The following is a 19650-nucleotide window of genomic DNA, read 5'->3' as shown; positions in this document are numbered from 1 at the left end:
AGCGCGCTGGCTGAATACGAAGAAAAGGTCAACCATAATATTTAAGGGCGAATGTTTAACCCCTTAACCCCCTGCCTCATGCACCACGCAGAAGTCACACCCGCATCTGTGCACATTCCCGTCAAGTCACGTTCCGCCTTCTGTGAAAGAAGAGCACCCAACTTTTCAGCCTTGGCTCTCAAAGTCACAGGAAGGTTGTAAAGCCATTCTTTACACAGGACAATTGTCATTTTTTATATGGGAAAGTTGCCGTTTTTTACACAGGAAAGTTGCCATTTCCCAACGTTACAGATGGGAGCAACTTCTTGGTGTTGCATCAGGCACTCATGCAGGTGAACCCCCTCACCATGTCCAAAATGTTGGTCAGGAGAACATGCTCCCTCACAGCTTTGTCAGCCTGTAGGGACCTTAGCTACCTAAATGTGCTTTACATGAACATACACAAAATTTTGCACTCTAAAGTTGGATACCAGTTCTAAAAACTCCCAGATAACCAGCCTGGTCTGACAATGGAAAATGAACCCAATCATTTTCCTGTTACTTTCAGCATAGATTTGACTTCCCAGGTGTTTACCAGTTGTCTGGATTTATTTCTAAATCTCAATTTCTTCTACTTCTATTCCTCTTGTATTATTTCACTAGTCATATCGACATTTCTTCCACAAAAATTTCTGACTAGTTACTGCATGTTGGAGACATTTTTCTGTGCTACATTATTTCTGGTTTAATTAGCAGGAGTTTTTCTAATCTTTTATTTTTTAATCTTTTTGAGTAGATCTAATATTCTTTTCATTGTTTAAAAAAACATGTAAAAATATGCATGTAAGCATTCTAATCGCTTAGCTAACATATTTTCAGCCTAGACCACCAAGAGCACTGACAATGAGGATTATGACACTAGGATCAGATGCAGCTTTCAATCCCACATGTTCACTGAAATCAACACAACATATATATAACAGAAGTCTGCAGAGAGATTCGTACAAAACCTAAAACAACTCAAATATACAGCCAAGAAAACTCCCCCTTCCATGAAAAGTTTACATCTTTTGAAAGAAAGAAAAAGGCTTTTATTTCTAATCAAGACAAAAAGCCATATGCATTCACCAACAGATAAAGCAAATGTTACTTCCACAAAAGCAGTCCTTTTCCCTTCTATTTGCCATCCAGACAGAGCGCCGTGGAACTTGGGTAGCCCCAGTTTCACAGGATTCCCCAAGATGGGGGACTAGGCAGGGAAACAGGCTGGAAAATTCCCAACTAGCTCCTCTCAGAAGCAAAAATTGTACTGTAATTTCTAATCTGATGCTAACTTTGTGCAGCTGTTCTGTATTGCTGTCCCACCTCTCTTGATGGGAGAGGTGGTTACAGAAAAAGTCCATAACAACCAGGGTTTGTCTCTTTCTGAAAATAACATGGAAAACAAATGAACACGGGCTTTAAATAATAATAATAATAAATTGTTGCACTGTTTCCCCTTAAATTCCACAGAATGTTTTGAATGTCAATACACACTCAGTCAATTTTCTAGTAAGATTTTGTGCAGTTCTATAAGGTTACAAGTAAATGGAGGTTAAAAAAGTAAGACATTGCAACCACAAGACCACTTCATTCATAAGGTGAAGCTGATGAGAAAGTAAGCTTTAAAAGTACAGAGCACACATGGTGACTGAAACAACTTGTTACAAGCTTTTAAATGTTAATTGGTTTCATTATAAGCAGACAAAGGCATCTGATGTATATTTGACTTCTGCATTTGCAAGTGGGAGTATTTTCATGCTGTGAATTGAGAATATATTAATTTTCTCCTTCCTGCTGGCTGATTGCATATTTAAATGTGAATGGACAAAAATATGTAAGTATTGTCTCTATACTTTCTGCTATTTTATATAAATGTAAACTTTTGGTGGCTTATTAAAGTGAAACTGTAGACCTCTTGAGATCAATACTAATTGTGTGGTATTAACTTCAGTGGAGCTAACACTTTAATCTTTGTGTCTTATTCATGATTCAAATTGGAGCAAGAGAATATCTGGTTATTTAGTGAAAGTGAAAAGGCTGCTTTCAGCCACACATTCCAAAACACTGTTACTGACTGAAATCAAAAAGAGAAAACAGCAATCAGGAAGAAACCTTAATATATAATGGTAGTGGCTACTAACTGTTACCTAAAAACAAAGTTGGAAAAACTTGCATGGAAGGAAGATGGGAGCAGCTGATGTCAAACACCACATAAATATTTTCATCTGGTTATTGCAGAGCTGGCTACCACCTCTTAGATAAGGAAATGTCTGAGAAAATTCCCAGAGATAAACTATTCTTGGTCATAGTTTGCTAACCTCATGCCTGCATGTAAGGGGTGCAAGTGCAATTTTACACACCCACCGTCTGGTTTCGCCAGCAACAAGCAGCAGCATAGCCTCCCGAGTCCTTCCTCTCGCTGTGCTCTGCCTAGCTCAGCTCCAGCACAGCCAGCCCCCGGGGCACCCAGCAGCCTGCCCATCTCGCCCCGGTCCCCCCGGTGCTGTCTGCCGTGCTGAGCGGCGCTGTCCGCGGTGCTGAGCCGGGCCCGCCGCCGGGGGCACAGGTTCCAGCGGGCAGAGAGGGAACCGAATGACTTCTGGGGCAAAGAAGACGTTTTATGTGCTTCCATCAAGGTATTTTGTAAGCGAAACGAAGTGTGTAGCTTCCTCTGACTGGTGTTACCTCTTTCCTACGATGTCAGACAAATCACAGCACGTTCCATTTTTTAAGTAACAACAAAATGACATACAAACATGTACACACAATGTATATACAGCTGCATGTATACAGTGACACAAGTGCATCACTTCTCCAAATAAAATTAGTAGCTGGCATTTCAACATCTTACAACACCTATTTATACAAAGATGTACTTCTTAGCATAGTGTAAACATATTTACAATGTATCTCATTCCGCTAAATGGAACAAGGTTTAAAGAAGTGATTTCTTAAACAAATGCTCTTGGAACAGCTAATTCCAGAGTACACAAAATGAGGGATTATTCTCTGTTAAGCCCTAAGTAATACAGAGTAGCTGGTTCAAGTAGTAATTATAAAATATGAGACAGATGAGAAACAGTGACAACATTAATTTCAACATCCTTGGGGATAAAATGGTCTTCGTCTGTTATGGAAACACAAAATAAGATTTTGCAAAACTAAGGGACCTGTTTAAGAGGAAAAGTCCTTAAGAACTCTGATGAGAATTACCTGCTACCACTTAATAGCACTGAGGCATAAACTAAGGATCACTAAGGTCTGTTTACTACTGGATCAAAGTAATAAGGCAAGAAAAAGGCAAGAAAAAAAAAGGCAGTATGGTGAAGTTTAAAAAAGTGAATTAACTCTCCTTCAGAAAATGGAAAATTTAACATGAGACTTTATACCATATACTTATACATAAGATGCAAGTTGTTAGAGACTTTTAAAGGATTAAGGCATATTACTAAATTAACGAGACATATGATACAGAAAGCCTTGAAAATGATCAGTAGGTGCATCATCATGAAGCAAAGCAACCAATTAAGGATAAGAAAATGGCACAGAAAAATAGTGATTGATTTCTTCACATATCTCCTCAACACAGAAGATTTTAGGCAATACAGGCTGGGAGCAAATACAAGGAATAGTTACAGATGGAGATACTATTACAACAATGTGCTGGAAAATGGCAAACTGAAGAGCAACAAGTCCTGAGTATGTAATACTGTGCCTCTAAGAATTCTATCAATTTCAAAATGTTGTAGGTGACCTGCTCCAAAGAGAAAAACCCAGTTGCTCTTTAAAACCACGTCCTGTATTGAAGCATTATCCAACACTGTAGCCATTTTCAAGGCAAGTTCTATTATAAAGTTGGTAACTCTGAATGTATGTGTTTTCTTTTGGTACTGACTGATCAAACAGATACAATGGCTGGAATGAAAAGAGAACAGTTACATGTGTATGAAAGTAAATATTAGAGACATTAATTTTTCTTGTTTCTGCAAAGATAAATTGCATTTTGATAACCATAGGAACTCTGTTCATTTAGTAGACATCCATTCCAGGCACTGGAACAAATAGACACTCTACTGAAAAGACAATGAGCATGTAATTATCACTACACAGACAGCAACCAGGGTTGCATTACATTTATTCACGGAAATTTGATTTAGAAATGACCTCACATAATGGTTTCCTAGGATAGGGCAGCTAAAGGGAGAGGCAAGATACAAGCATCATTGAAATTAAATTCATCCATCATTAGGACAGAAGGCAACAACTTCTTCTGGACATTCTACAGCATAAATAAATCTGTTTAGGACAGGAAGTGATGCAAATACAAGTAACAATCAGTAAACAACACCTTCTGAAACTGCCCAGGAAACATGACTGTTGAAAACTGTGCCAGCTCCCTTAGCCTTGACATTAGTACAAGATTTGTTTTAGGACCGGGCCTCTCCCGTAATCCGAAGATGAAATCCCCACTCTTCTGAAAGAAAGACAGAAAGAAAAAAGGGTTTCTACCATGATTTAAATGGCAGAAATCTCAGCCTAAGAGTTTCCATCATGACGTGTGCTTTTTTCCCCCACATAAAATGCAAACTGCTACATTTATTTATGGATTTTAAGTTGTTTCAGTAAAATGATGTTTAATATTAGCCTCAGAAGTTAGGCATCATCACTTGTATTCTTTCTTAAAATATCTATCACAAACTTTAAAAACTGCCCCCAAAATCTATGGCAGCACATGGGAACAGCTCACCCCAAAAATTCCTTTTTAGTCTATAAACAATGAAGAAAGTACTATGTTTCAGACTGCCAAAAATCTGACGCCAGAATGCATTCTGAAGCCACTCAGTGGAGCACTCAGTTTTTTTCAGCGATGACATTGTGTTTTCACAATATGGCTCTACACACCACACACATTTGGATTTAAATAGTTTTTTCAGCTTGCATTTTATGCACAATCATATGCGTACTGAAGCAATTCATCTAGGTGATTTGAAGAACTTGTATCAGGCACCAGCACTTGATAATAACAGATGACAACCTAAACAGGCTTAAATTAAGTGCATAAAGAGAGGCTGACTAAATCCCAATGCGTTTTCTATCAATAGGCTTCTGATGGAAATCTGTTTCTGAACTCTCAGCATGAATTGATTTCAACTGTTGACTAAACTAAATATAGAATGCATTTCATTTTAAATTCTACTTATGTGACAGCCATCTCTGGCTGAATCTTATATGATCTAAAACAATGGGAAGAAAAACCTTGCTTGCTTGCAGCGCTAATTTTTCTACCTCTTTTCAGTTTATTTCTTTACACTTAGGATGGAGTAAGGTGATCAACCCCAAAGTATGTGGTTAATATTTTGTGGGGGAAGGATCAATATTTCAGCTAGCTGATGCAAAGTATTAGATTAAAAACTGTCAGGCCAAAATGACATCTTACACAACAGTTGACAAGGTTTTGAAAAAATAATGTCTATTTTGCAAAAGCTCTCAAAATGCTTAGCTCTAAAATCATGAAAGAGCTTTGTTTTAAATCAAAATCAACATACAATAATTAAGATTTATCAAATATGACACAATTTACCACAGAGCATATAAATATTCAAAAGAAGAGAAGGAAGTGAAATATTTAACCATTAGAAAATGACAGCGTTAACTTTTGTAAAGCTGAGAAACATAAAATAGTGTAGCACGATTAATCCAGTACTGGAATGCAAACCCTGAAGTAACTCATTTCATTGTACGACTCCACACTATCAGATTTGACTAAGCACTTGAACAGACTGGAACAGGTGGCCCAAAGAGGCTGTGAATTCCCCATCCTCAGAGCTTCTCTCATCTTGGCTTGACAAGGCCTTGAGCAACCTCATGCAACTGTGAGGTTAAGCCTGTTTTGAGCAGGAGGCTGAACTAGACAGCAACCAAAGACCCATTCCAACTTAAACCAAACTGTGATTCAGATACTAAGTCCTGTAGGTTGGTTCCCTGCGGTCATACCACCTGACTGAAGTAAAGTAAGCTTATTTTAAGGACAGCAAATACTTCATTTTAAAGTGATTCTAATTGTAAAAGAAAATATATGAGAGAGACTACTACATGACATAGCTTTTTACTCTAACTTACTGTGCACAAGCTGCTATATATAAAATACCCCACATTTTTGCCACATTTTCCTCTAAAAATGATAAATAAATAACAAAAAAGACTAACACTCATAAAAGGAAGAAATTGGATTCATAGGGTACATACATCATTTTTTATAGGAACAAACAGGCATATAACAAATGCTGCTGCCGGAATGGTGTTGTGATTAATACAGCAGACCACGTGCTACCTTTTATATATACATATGTACACGTATCTGTATGAGCATACCCATTTACATCAAGCTTCTCAGATAAGACTATTAACTCATTACTCCAAGGGCTCCTACTTTGATCTTCAGGATTCACTGCAAATAGGATTGTACTGTAGGTGCTCACGTTTTAAACCTGAAAAGAAAGGAGTCAAGCCTAGTTATTTTTAAGCTGAGCATCCCGTCATCAGAGGATCCTTTGCAAATTTTGCAACCTATGTTTAAATGCAAATGACATTGCAGCCTTTTTCATAGGCCACTTTTTCTTTTTCTTTTATAGCTGCATTGATTCCTGCTAGTTGTGGTGAACAACAATCTATATTCAGCAGAGCATACAGAGTGTCTGCCTCAAACAAGAAATAGTGCCTCACATGAAACACTAAAGATAAAAAGGAAGGTAACTGTCTCGCTTGAAAAGCATCCTGTTCCTGCTGTACACTAAAGGCTGTGCAGTTTTGATCACAGAGATTGTATTCAGTCCACGCATAAGTAGAACAGAGTAGATCTAAGGTCACATGAAGGTTAATGGCTTGGGACCTGAACAGTGCTGCCACCTAAATTCTGTTATCAGCTACTGGATGATCTCTATTCAGCTAGACCATGGTAACCATGGTTATGATATCATGTATGATCAGCAGGAAGCAGCAGTATTCTTACCAATGACAGCAAGAGCTGCTATTGATGGATAATGTTGTACTGGCTGGTCACAGAACGGAACCTCTCACTGCTACTGCAAATTACTTCCCCTGATGCTGAATCTGAGCCTCAGCACAGAGCTGCTCTCTTCACATAACTTCATTTGCAGGACCTCTCAACAGTTCCTAGGATCCGTAATACATGGGTACTACAAGCAAACATTATATGAACTCAAATTCAGGTGGCAAGGTCCTTGCTGAAAAGAGCACTTGAAGAAGGAACTTCCTTTCTGCTCTTCTGCCACAAGTACGTACCTTCCCATAAAGCAGGCCTCATCTATAATCCTGTTTGGGTTTACTCAAAGCACACAAGGCAAAACTTGCTCTCTACAACCTGTTGCTCTCAATTCTTCCAGTACCCAATGTATCCGAATCATTAGAATGAACCCTTTTAGCATGTATTCTTTCGTGATGCCAACTCTTATTTGAAGGCAAGTCAGATTGTTCCTAGCTGAGGCAATCTGCAGGCAGATGTGTGGTGACATCAATGTTCCTTCTCAAACCCTTGTTAATTGTACTGAACTGCCAATTACATATTTCTTCTGTATTCTTATGTCTGGAGAGAAATGAGTAACTGTCAGAAGCCAAAGACTGAACCTGTATGACTTAGCTACTGTCTGAGGGATACAGGTTGCTTCACCACAGAGTTTCACTAGAAACCAACAGAATTTTGGAAACAACATTTTTCCTGCTTTTATCATAAGAATGTGAATTCATGATGAGTTACTAGACCTGAGAATTAGCATTAGAAACAAATATGACTGCTTGGTGCACAGAAGACTTGGAACAGCAAAGTCACCCTATAGCTTCCATGTTTTTAGAATGAAATGGATCTTAGCTATCAGTGGGCCCTGTCCTACTCTTCCATATGCACTTTCTAAGAGGCTATTTCATGTACCTCGTATTCATAGTTTAGAATGTTAAGAGACTTATGTTAAGAGACTATGCAGAACAGTCATAAGAACATTTGCAAAACACAAAGCATTTGGGACATACCAATAGCTTATTCTGTAGGAGTATATAAAAGGACAAAAACATTAAATTCATCTATCCTTTCAGAGCAGGTTTTCAGTATCAGTTTAAAGAGCTGCTGTTCGAAGGAAGAAAAAAAAAAAAGTATTAAAATAAAAAGGTGAAAATAGGAGGCACATTTGAACCTCCAAGCAACGTTTGATTTTGATGAGTAATTGAAAAATAAATTGAAACATAACTGAAATCCAGTACACAAAATATACAGGTCAAAAACCCCTAAGTTTTCTAAAAAGCAATTATAAAAGTTAATGTGTTTTATGAATAAAGATGAATAATAACAGATTCCTGATATTTAGTAGAGATTCCTAATATTTTCATTTAGAAATTATTACAATAATACTTTTTATTGTAGCCTGTTTCAGGGACATCCAGTGTTCAAGTAAAAAATAACCCATAGACAGAAGGGGAATTAAACTGTCCCTTACCTCTGATACCTGAATTTTCTGTTCTTTGACATGGTTCAAATAAGTGAAGCCAAGGTTCAAATAAGCCTTGCAAATAAAATGTGCCAACAAATTACAAAACAATAATAACATCTCAATAAGCTATAAATAAAGCAAAGCAGCACTACTGAATCTCCTGCCCTTTCACAGAAGATGAGAACAGTCTCTCAAAATGTACTCGCTGAGGTCAAGTCACTTCCAGTACAACAAAGGCACACAGTTACACAAGGCAAGCACATGACTTTTTAAATAAATCTTGGTGATTTCTATAGTTTTATCATGTATCTATCTATCTTTATAGTTTTATCATATGTCTATCACTGAAGGGACTAACCACTAGACTACAAAAATTTAGAAAAACGAATGCAGACAGACCTATATGCTGCTCAATCCAAACAACTTCCACCTTTCATAATGTTACAAATAAGCATGACTTGTAATTTTCAAATGGTGAAATCCATCTTGCACCTAGACAATCTCTCTGTTGATGTTGCTAAATTACCAACTTATTTCCATCAATGTTAAACAGTACATTTGTAATTTGTTTTTCTCCCACAAATCAAGTATATCTGCAATATAATTGCAAACCTATTTTGTCCAAGTTTCCACAGGACAAATTTTCCTCATTTTGGGGGGAGAGAGTGTAAAAGCAGCAGATAGCTCTAGCAAGTTACCAAAGCAATGTATTAACCCTTAGCTATGGGAAGGAAACTAAGCAGCTTCCAAACACATGCAAAAGTGTTTTTTCCACGTGCTATGCACGGGTCTGCTAAAAGTGATCATTCCTGAAGTATAATACAGAGATTTATGCACTACTAATTTTACTGAAGCCAAACACTAATTTTCCATAAGCCACTGGACAGCTATTTTGTGGTAATACTTCCCGCTCTCAAATGGGATGGCAGGAATATATTTGAATAAATGGCATCACAAAGGAAATGCTCCAGACCTGAAAACTGCTCCTTAATACCCTGTAGATATTAATGCCAGAGGTTGAAATACACCATATTAAAGCTTTGTAAAGGAGGCCCAAACGTTCAGTCTCCCAGGCTGTAAGCATGTGTTTCTACAACAAGAACTGCAATCCATTTGTTTGTGACTGAGAGTTATTTCATGCACTGTAGCCTGTGTGAGGAAACTCTTGAGAAGCAGAGCACACTCTCCAGGCTTCTATCAGCCCAATGAAGAATACAATTTGATGGCAGAGCAATCTTACTTGTAGGCCAGTTGTGCAGCGTAGCTACATACAGGGGACATAGGGGCACCTACTTGCTGCCCCATTAGTTGAATTCTTTTCAGATCTAGCATATACAGTTTAAATTAACAACTTTAAAGTCACCAGTGGCTCACTTCATGCATAGAAAGATGTATGCACAAAGGACTGGTGTCCAGCAGCATGTTGGGACATTTGGCCTCAGCTAGTAGCAGCAGCAGCTTGTGACAGACGGAACGCTTTTTTATGCCTGCAGAGAAGGTAGGACTGGCACTCAGCACCCAAATAGAGACTACACAAGGAACTGACCTTACCTGAAATGTAGGACAGGTTGAATAATGTGTAATTTTGCCTAAGTGCTCTGCTCATGCAGAAATCTGTCAATATTGGATGGAGTTTTCCTTGCAATGTTTCTCCAGGATCAGGACATCCTTTTTCCACAGTCAGACATTCCAGCACTGGAGCCAGCCCAATGAGTAAAGCCACTCGATTTCTCCCTCATGTGAAAATACCTCCTTTTGTTTTCAAGAATAAAACAGTGCCACAGCTTAGAGCCGATACTCCCAAAGCTTTATGGAGGACAACATTTATTTTATATCATGTCTGGCCAATATTCACAATCTCTCTGAACAGCACATCACGCTATGTCTAAGCATAAAATACATGCTGAAGGATTTGCCACCTTAAAAGAATTTATAGCAAAATTGGATCCTTAGGCCCCAGTAGTCACTCAACCACAGTACTACAACTGCGTAGCAGTATCACAGCAGATGGTCTGACAAGAAAAATACTGCTCACCCTCCTGACTGACCCGAGGTATAGCGCAAGTATCCTTGTGCAAGTCTCCTACATATTTTACAGGAATGCAGCACATACTGTCTCCCACAACAACTTAAAAATAGAGAAGGGACAGACACTGTTGTGTTGCTTCCTTTCCACTTTTCACTGGGAATGCCACAGGTCCTGGAAAAGACTTCACTCAGAACACTGCTTCCCAGTGCACTGTCCATCAGACAACCAAAAGCCAGCTGTCCTTAGCTGCTACTTCAGTTCAAGTCATTTGTTCCCATATTAGAATAAACAATAATGATGGACTGGCACTTCTATTTCTGCATCTTCCACTTCACGCTGATATTACTAGCCCAGACATCCATTTCAAGCAGCTTCAATCTTAGACAAACTGATAGTTTAGGTGAGATAAGGATTAAAATCAGAACAATGTGTTAAATCACCAACAACATGGTTTCAGCTATCACATTAGTTTTTGTCCATCAGAGATTTTCATGTCAAAAGTTCATTTTATTTTTTTTAATTGTTTCTTCAAGCATCCCTAGAGATTTTTTCTTCCTTGGGCTGATGGTTGCAATCAGAATCTTACAATAAAGTACAAGTTGTGTTCTAGCTTTTTTCTCTTCTAAACATGTCTTATTTTGCCTTTGCAGAAACTAATGAAGGAACCAATGGAGTCTGCAAGACTTATTCACAGCAGCCTGTGCTCTTTTCATGCAAGACTCCCATAGCTCTATAGGACATTTCACTCAAATGAGGATTAAGGAACTGTATTCTTCTTGTTTAGGCATATATTTCAATTCCAAATGGATCTTAATAATTTACATTTTGGAAACTATAGCAGCAAGCAGTAGGACACAATTTTAGAGCACTGGGTTTATTTGAAGTCTGCTGATCTCAGTGCAACAGATTTAACTCCTCTTTCAGCCATCAATAATGAGCCTATCCCTTCTTTCTTTGAAGGCAATATGAAATCTAGGTCTGACTTCAGTAAGAATCAGCTTTAAGCCCTGGTTAAATTAATAGGAGTTTTACTGATTTACACAGCGAAAGTCTCTTCGGTACTGACTTAACTCCAGCAGCTTCTCCAGCGGCCTGTGAGGAGCTTTGCGCTCAGACAGTGGAACAGCACAACATACACGCTGAAAATAGGTCAATGAGTGAACCCAAGGCTAAAGCCGCATTCCTGGAAACCCGCAGGCCTAACTTCAGCTGTGGCCACCTACAGGGGCTGGACTACCCCCCGGTTTTTGGGGTACCCCCGAGAGGGGGGCACAGGGGCTGAGCGGACCCAGCCGCAGGTCGCCATGGCGGCGCGCAGGCCCGGCGGGCCGAGGCGGAGCCTGCCCTTTCCGTAGCCGCAGCCCGGCTCCCCCTCCTGCTCCGCCCCGGCCCGGCCGAGCGGCGGGATGGGGCCCGACATGGAGTCGCTGCTGCGGGCCTGGAGCTGCTTCAGGCGGAGGAAATTCCGGCAGTGTGCCGAGCTCTGCTCGCAGCTGCTGGAGGCGGCGCCCGGCGAGCAGGTAGCGGGGCCGGGCGGGGAGGCCGGGCCGGGGGCGCCGAGGGGCTGGGCCGGGCCGGGGTGGGGGTTCCTCGGCGGTGCCCCTCGCTGTGCCCGCGGGTGCTGCTGGAGAGACCCGCTGCGAGCCCCTGTTAGCGGGCCGGGGCGGCACCGAGCTGCCCTGCCCCTACCCCTGCCCCGCCCCGGCCCGCCGGGTGAGGGGAGCGCCGCCGGGACAGCAGCGGGGAGCCGGGGCTGCTCGCCCTCCCTGAACACTTGGAGCTGCCGAAAGAGGAAAAGCCAAGGCCCTAATCAGTCCTGTTTGCGGGTGTTGCTGTTGATTTTACACTGATGTTCGGTGTCACGGTGACTGAAACCCTTTTACCTCAGCCTGGCTCCCAGCACTACCACAGAACAGCCCTCTGTTAGCTTTCCACAGTTGCAAAGTTGCAAACATTGGACATCTGTTTTATACCTACGTATTTTTTCACTGTTCTGTAAAAAGGAAGGATTTGGGAACATTACATCTGAATTAATATTTCTCTGTGTGACAAAGTTGTTACTGCAAGATTTGGAAAGCAGTAATCAAATTGATCGTCTTCATCACAGTTACTTTATAGTAAGTCATGTCTCCCAAAGCATTTTATAGGCACAGTTTTTAAGAATCTTGAAGGCAATTCTTTTTATCACAGGGTGAAAGTATCTTTAAAGAAAGCTGCTCAATCACATGATCGTGTAAATATAAAGCACAATAAGTGTTTACATTGGTTGAGGATAGATATTTAAAAAGTGCTTTTGTTTATGGTTTATACTCTAAGGCACCAACAAAGAGTCACGAGCAGCAAACTCTTACTAAAGAAGAAATTCCAAGAAAACTCATCCTGAACACTAAATGGAATTGAGCATCACTTCTGTGCACGTCAAAAGCTTTAAAATGCAGTGTGTGCATTTCAGCAGTGTATTTCCAACCTACCTGAAAGTATAGAAGGAAATGTCTTTTGCTTTCCGTAGAGATAAACTTGAAATATAGTTTGTTTTGCTGTTGCTCGATGTAATTTTCTTGAGGAATCCTTATTAAGAGCTCTGCTTAAGCAGGACTTAATGATTTAAAAAATACTTTAAAATGAATCACCTACATTGGAAAAATTGGAGTATTGGCTAAGTCATTTTCAAGAATGCAACTTGAACCAGACTTGCCAACTCAGCATACAAAATCTTGCTCTTGAAATCTGTTTAGGTGAAACATTTTCTAATTATCTAAGTTAAAATATAGCTTTAATGTTCATGGCAGAGTTAACGTAGAATGGAATTTCTCTATGTAAGTCAATTGTTCTCATTATGTTTTAGATGTAGAATTTTATTGTAACCAACACAAAATCATAATATTGGTTATCTGTCCATGTACACCTATATTTTATTACTCTGCTTCTCATACTTAAAGCCTGGCAGGTCTTTTCCCTAGCTGTGTCTTTTCCTAGCTGTGGTCTTTTCCCTAACTTACAGCTCCTTACTTTCTAATGCCTGTTGCTTTCAGGTACCAATCTGTCACATGTTTACCCTGCCTGACTTCAGGCCTAGAGAAAAGGAAGTAGTAATATGTCTCACAAATGTATTTTATATGTAGTTGAAACCTTACAAACTAGTTTGAACCTACTTAATACAACATAATGAAAAAACAAACAAACAAACAAAAAAAATTATGTTCATGTACTGCAGTGTGTTTACTCTGCATTTAATAGAATTGTTACTTTTATAAATCTTTGAAAAATACTAAACTAACGTTGAGGCAATTAAAAATCAGTTTTGTTGCTGTGATTGTGAATACTATAAAAGTGATTTAAGATTGCTTTTTTTAATAAAAAAAAAAGTTAATTAAGAATCCAGGACCATTCTCAAGCAGATTGACTCTTGATTCCTTAAGTTTGTTTTACTTTTGAAAGTGGAGTTAATGAAATTATGAAATTGATAGTTGCTACACATTTTGATCCAACTTTATTTCTGTCCCCTGTAACTGCCTACCAGGAAAATGGTGCTGTTGTCTGCTCATGTGAACTAAATTATTATTTTAGTATAACCTGGAGAAACATCTAAAACTGGGTATGTATATCATTTCCAGTGCCTAACCTGAAATATCCATTTTATTGTGCTTTAAAATGGTTTGATGGTTTTGACCATCAAATGTTTTAGAACTGCTGTCTTCCTTAATAGGGGCATTTCTGCAAATCAGGCCCATGATATGTCGTGCTGGACACCAGGAAAGCAAACAGACAAATGACAACACTCATGGAAAGTTTGGATTAAATGAGCTGCTGTGTACCACAAGGCAGTACACAACTGCTGTAATCACAGTGCCATCTGTTCTCATCCTGTTGTCCCATATTTCCCTAAGCACAGGCCTCCCAACCTCTGCAACCGGTTGACAGAAGGAGCAGTAGCTTCTCTCACTGTGCAGAGATTCGTTTCTTTGGACAGCCTTAGAGGAGATGGTACAGACCAAGCCATAGGAGATGGTATCCTTTAAAGAGATGCCCAAGAACGGTTGAGTTTAACTGAGACTGTTACAGACCAGAACTTCTTCAAGCTCAGGCTTTCTCCCTTGTAAGGCATGATTTAATGATAGTGAAAGAAGAGACTAACAGAACATAATCTGAGTGTTGTCATGCCTAAGAGAGAAGACTGTATGCCTGACAGCCTGTTTTTCCCAGCCCTGTCAGCTGGTCTGCTAAATGGTATCACCACTTCCGCTCCATTGCAACAGCAACACTGTCACAAAGTTAGAAGCAGTTGAAATCAGCTTTATACAATACCCTAGGAAGTATGTATTTTTGCCAGTCACACTTATAAACGAAATACGTTTTCTTGGCTAGTACATCCTGGTATGCGTATGGAGAGTGGTAAATTAAGAAATATAACTTAGTATTCCGAATGTGTCTTCTGTAGAACACAGTAAGATGATTTGAAGATCTGAAAAATAGGTATACTGATAATCTAATACTTACATTTATGTACATTTACAAGCTATCTTAACTGGTGTAAAACTCTCTTTGAACTTGGTCATCAGATGTGGCAGGCATCAGAAGCTTTTAGAGGTATGGTGGTGACCTTTTAGCCAACTGAGCTAAAATCAGGAATTTTCTTATGCAGTGGTATCAAATCAATTATAAAGTTGCATGCTTATAAAACACATCAGTGAAATCAAAACGTTTAAAAATCAGTTACGTATTCCTAAAGAGTTCTTGAATAAAATATGATTAACGTTGTGATAGAATGATAATCAACTCCTGCTGAGTTCTATTTTGTGGAAGACAAATATTTTTTTTTATATAAAATATTTTGTGCACTTCTTCATTTAAAAATAGGAATATTATGTTTATTGATGAAGTTTACTTCTGTGATAATAATCTTATCTGAAGATAGATAAAACTGCATGGTCTATAACCAGCATTTGGGCATACAAACACACAGAGCACTGATGTTCAATTCAGTTATTCCCTATTGTAACCAAGCAGACATTGTCTTCTATGTTTATAGTAATAGAATGACCTAGAGGAAATACAATCCATGGCTGTCTCTGTTGATCATCCTGATTAGTTACCTAATCTGATTACTCTTCTTTGTGTTCCATATGTCAGATTTAAGGCAGTAAACCAGCACCAATGTACAAGGCCTGCTGTAGTTTAACAAAAAATAAATAAATTGACTAATGTAATTAGTGGACATAAAGTGGATGTCCTGCCTTTAACTTGATTAACCGTCTGCTGTGAGAATTTGCTCTTGTTCGTTTGTCCTTTTTTCTCCCAGGGTGTGCTTTCAACTACTATTACTTACATACGGTTTTTTTTGTAAGATCGTAATAAAAGTATCACGTATATGTTCACGTACATGGAACTTGATATGAAAAAGGTGGGATCAGCTATTGGTTCAAAAGTCTGTAATTAATAAATTTATGCATAACTTTGATACATACAGTAATGTCACTGTTCCTGGGTAATGTTTTTTGTATTTCTGCTCCTCTTGAAGAGCATTTTCATATATACTGATTTTAATATTCTGCATGTATTAAATCATACTCAATTGAAATAAATTGTAAAATGAAGCTTTTTTAGAATATAGGGTATGTATTCTTGTTTCATTTCCTTTTCTAGGCTATAGGCATCAGAAAACTTTGTTTTTCTAAATATTTTTGTTCTTAAAATTAACCGACTCTATACATTAACTTTAATTTTAAAATGCCCTCAGTGGATTTAGAGATCTGGGTTAAATCCTTCCTTCGTTGCTTTTACAATCTTATTAATTTCAAAGAAGATTTATATGTGTAAATGAAGAATAAATTTGACCTTTTGTTTTGAGGTACAAGCTTACAGGGCAATGCTATTTGTTAATCCTCTCAAAGAAATCTTTACTCTGAATCTAGTTCCAGTGGATTACTTGCACAAGTAGCAGCTACTGGATCCACCTATGTTAAAACACATTTTAATTTTAGTTTCTGTTTTTCCTATCTTGTTTTCAATGACAGCGTTCTATCCCCTGCTTGAGGGTTATTTAAGATCTTAAGTTAGTTCTTGTCAAAAACTGAAAAACTATGTTAGGATGTACACCAAATATTAACATCTACAATTAAGAGAGAATATTGTTTTTAGTAAGTATAATTGATCAACTTTATTTTTTTCTAAGTGATGAGGGGTGTCACTTTCTGAATATTATTAGCAGTATGAATGCTCCTACATAGGCGAATTTGGTTCATTTCTATTTATTTATTTATTTAAACTAATGAACAGTGCCTGAAGTGAGATTCACAGCTGTAATATCAAGGCATTTCTGAGTTAGTGTTGACGTGGTATTCTTAACCTTGCCCTCATTAGTTACTGTAGCACATATGGTATGGAAGATCACCTACTGCTCTTAAACCGTTTTCTAGTACACCATATGTGCTGTAACACTCGGACACAATGGGGTGAGTAAAATACAAGCCCAAATATCGCAATGTCCTTTCCTTTATTGCTTAGGTAGATCAGCTTGTTTTGTAGAGAACAAACACTATAAATAAAATGACATATTAAATGAACTCCATACTCTTCTAATAAGATATGATTAAAATGTAAAGGTGATTTAAGTGCCTTGCTCAAGCACAAGTATATCTCAGACAGCTCAGATTAATCCCTCCATTAAAGTTTAGTTCCATGTACTCAATTCATAAGCTCTTTTATGCACTCAGCACTGATGAACAACTTTATGATTCCAAATATGATGCTTAAAAGGGCATAGGATTTGCTGCGTGCTACAGAAGGAAGATGAAGGCATCACTAGTGTTCCAGGTACCTGCTGTCCTGGAATTTACTGAATAAAAATGGGAATCTCAAACTGGGAGATGTAGACCATGTGTCATACTATGCAGGAAAGGAAAGAGCCTGCCCTCGCCATTCTCTTGGTGAAGCATGAAACAGTGGTGTGCCCTGCTTGCAAAAGAAGCTAACAGCATGCTGGGTACTATTTAAGGGGAATGTAACCAGTAGACTGAGTGAAGTGATTCAACTTATGTATTTACTAGAGTCCATTTAGAATACATCCAAGTTTGAGCTCCCCATTAAGAGATGTTGCCAAATTGGAGCAGAGGACCACTGAGGTGGTCAGGGGATGGAGCAAGGAGAGGCTGAGGGAACTGAAGTTGTTCAGCTTGGAGAAGACATTGATGTGACCTGATAACAGCCTTCTAGTACTACTCAGAGGGTGTGAAGAAGACAGAGCTAGGCTCTTTGCAGCAGTGGTGCATGGGGGAGAGACCAGAGACATCAACTGAAATGAAAGAGGTTTTGACTTGATATAAGGAAAAATGTTTCTCTGATCCAGGCAGAGGAACAGGTCGCACAGAGGCACTGTGCAATCTCCATCCTTGGAAGGTTTCAAGACCTGACAGGACAAAGCTCTAAGCAACCTCACGTGACCTCACAGCAGAGATTGCTTTGAGCAGGGCTTTGGACTAAAGAGCTCCCGAAGTGTCTTTCTGCTCTGAATTATCCTGTGATTCTATATTGAACATAGCTGGCTTAACTGTGGTAGATTTACACAAGGCCAGATATGTAAGAAATTTACCAATGCCTCTAGGATCAGAAAAGAAATCATCAGACTCTACAGCAGATTCATGGTGATGTAGAGAAAGTAATGTCTGTCTCCCACCTTCCCTATATTTCCCCCTAAAGCTAAGTTAATATGCTGGGGTCCCTGCAATTGAACAGCAGAAGCACTGAAGAATCTTATAAATACTATATAAATGTGGTAATTGCACAATAAATTATGATAGAGCCATGTTTCCTGTTGTTATTATTTACTCAATTTCACCTCAAGTTTTCAAGTGTATGGAAATTCCAGCTGTTTGAGGTAAACTTAATTAGGCTGCTGTTTTTAGTTCAATAAAACATTACTGTCTGAATAAATATGTCACTTCTATCATAAAGGTACAAAAAAAAGAGCTTTTGTCATGTGAAGAAAATTTCCTTTATGTACTTGTGTGATATCAGTGTCGGCACCGCCAGCAACTAACAAGGGATTTTATTATGCAGGGATTATGAAGTGTGTGGCTTAATCATCTAGTTAACTTTTGAGAAATTTGCTTACATTTTCCTCCCCTCCCCTCCCCTCCCCTCCCCTCCCCTCTCCTCTCCTCTCCTCTCCTCTCCTCTCCTCTGAAAATAGACCATTACTTTAGTAATTCTGTAATGTTAATCTAAGTTTGGGCCAGCATGATTCCACAGCAGCAAAAAAACAAAGTGTCTGAAAAAAGTACTTACTGTAAATCTGCTTTTGTTCTGTAACATATTGATGAACTCAGAAATGTCTGTAAATTGAGAAAATGCAATAAAATGGAAATTTGGATATATGTGTCAGAAAATGTTTCTGCAAGATAAGGAGGTCACAAAGTATTTTGATTTAATTTCATAATTCTTTGGGTGTTCTTTACTTTTCGTTGCTTCTCCATTCTTCAATTTCTCTTCTTTTCTTTTCAGGAGCCTGATACTGGATACTCCATGTTTGAGGTAAAATTCTTTCCCTAAATATAATCATTAGATGCAATAATTGGGAAGTATTTCTAATATGCTGAATAATACTTGTTTCATTGTTAAATCCCTAATGGCATAAACTTGTTTTTCATCATTGGTGAGGCACTATTTTGATAACGGTTATTTTAAATAGGCAGTTTTTATACAAAACAAACATATATTTCTCTCACATATTTTTCAGGTTTATTCAGCAGTTCAGTAGCTCAGTGCCTTGTGAAAGCTACAGTGAATCTATCTTGAACAAAATGACCTCCGTCAGCTAGCGAGATTAGGAAAAAGCCAGTGTGTGTTTCACAGATCGAACAACCTTTATGTTCTCAGGGCTTTTTCATGTTTCATCTAATCCAGTGTAATGGTGGGCTATTACCCATGCCCTTCCTGCTCCTGCAGCTCTTTCTCCCTGCCTACCTTGTGTAGAGTGTGGAATCTTGAAGCTACATGATGATCCCTTGCTGTGCTAATGGAAGACTGAGAGTAATGCATTGTTCATTCTGTCCATGTTACTACTAGATTACAGCAATGGGAAGGAGAGTAATGTGCAAGTCTTGG

At 38.7% G+C, this 19650-nt stretch overlaps 1 protein-coding gene across 1 annotated transcript in view; it reads left to right on the top strand.

The window, feature by feature from the left end:
* Positions 1–11809: 11809 nt before the first annotated feature.
* The window catches only part of TTC8 (tetratricopeptide repeat domain 8), a 44466-nt gene continuing 36625 nt past the window's right edge, over positions 11810–19650 (top strand). Inside the window, exons 1-2 of the mRNA XM_068682986.1 lie at positions 11810–12068; positions 19048–19077. Of these exons, the coding sequence (XP_068539087.1) occupies positions 11955–12068; positions 19048–19077 (144 nt within the window). The 5' untranslated portion in view covers positions 11810–11954. The remainder of the gene's footprint in view (positions 12069–19047; positions 19078–19650) is intronic.

The sequence above is a fragment of the Anas acuta genome, chromosome 5 (genome assembly GCF_963932015.1).
Source record: "Anas acuta chromosome 5, bAnaAcu1.1, whole genome shotgun sequence".
In the NCBI taxonomy this organism is placed as follows: Eukaryota; Metazoa; Chordata; class Aves; order Anseriformes; family Anatidae; genus Anas; species Anas acuta.
This window is presented reverse-complemented; position numbering and strand designations above follow the sequence as displayed.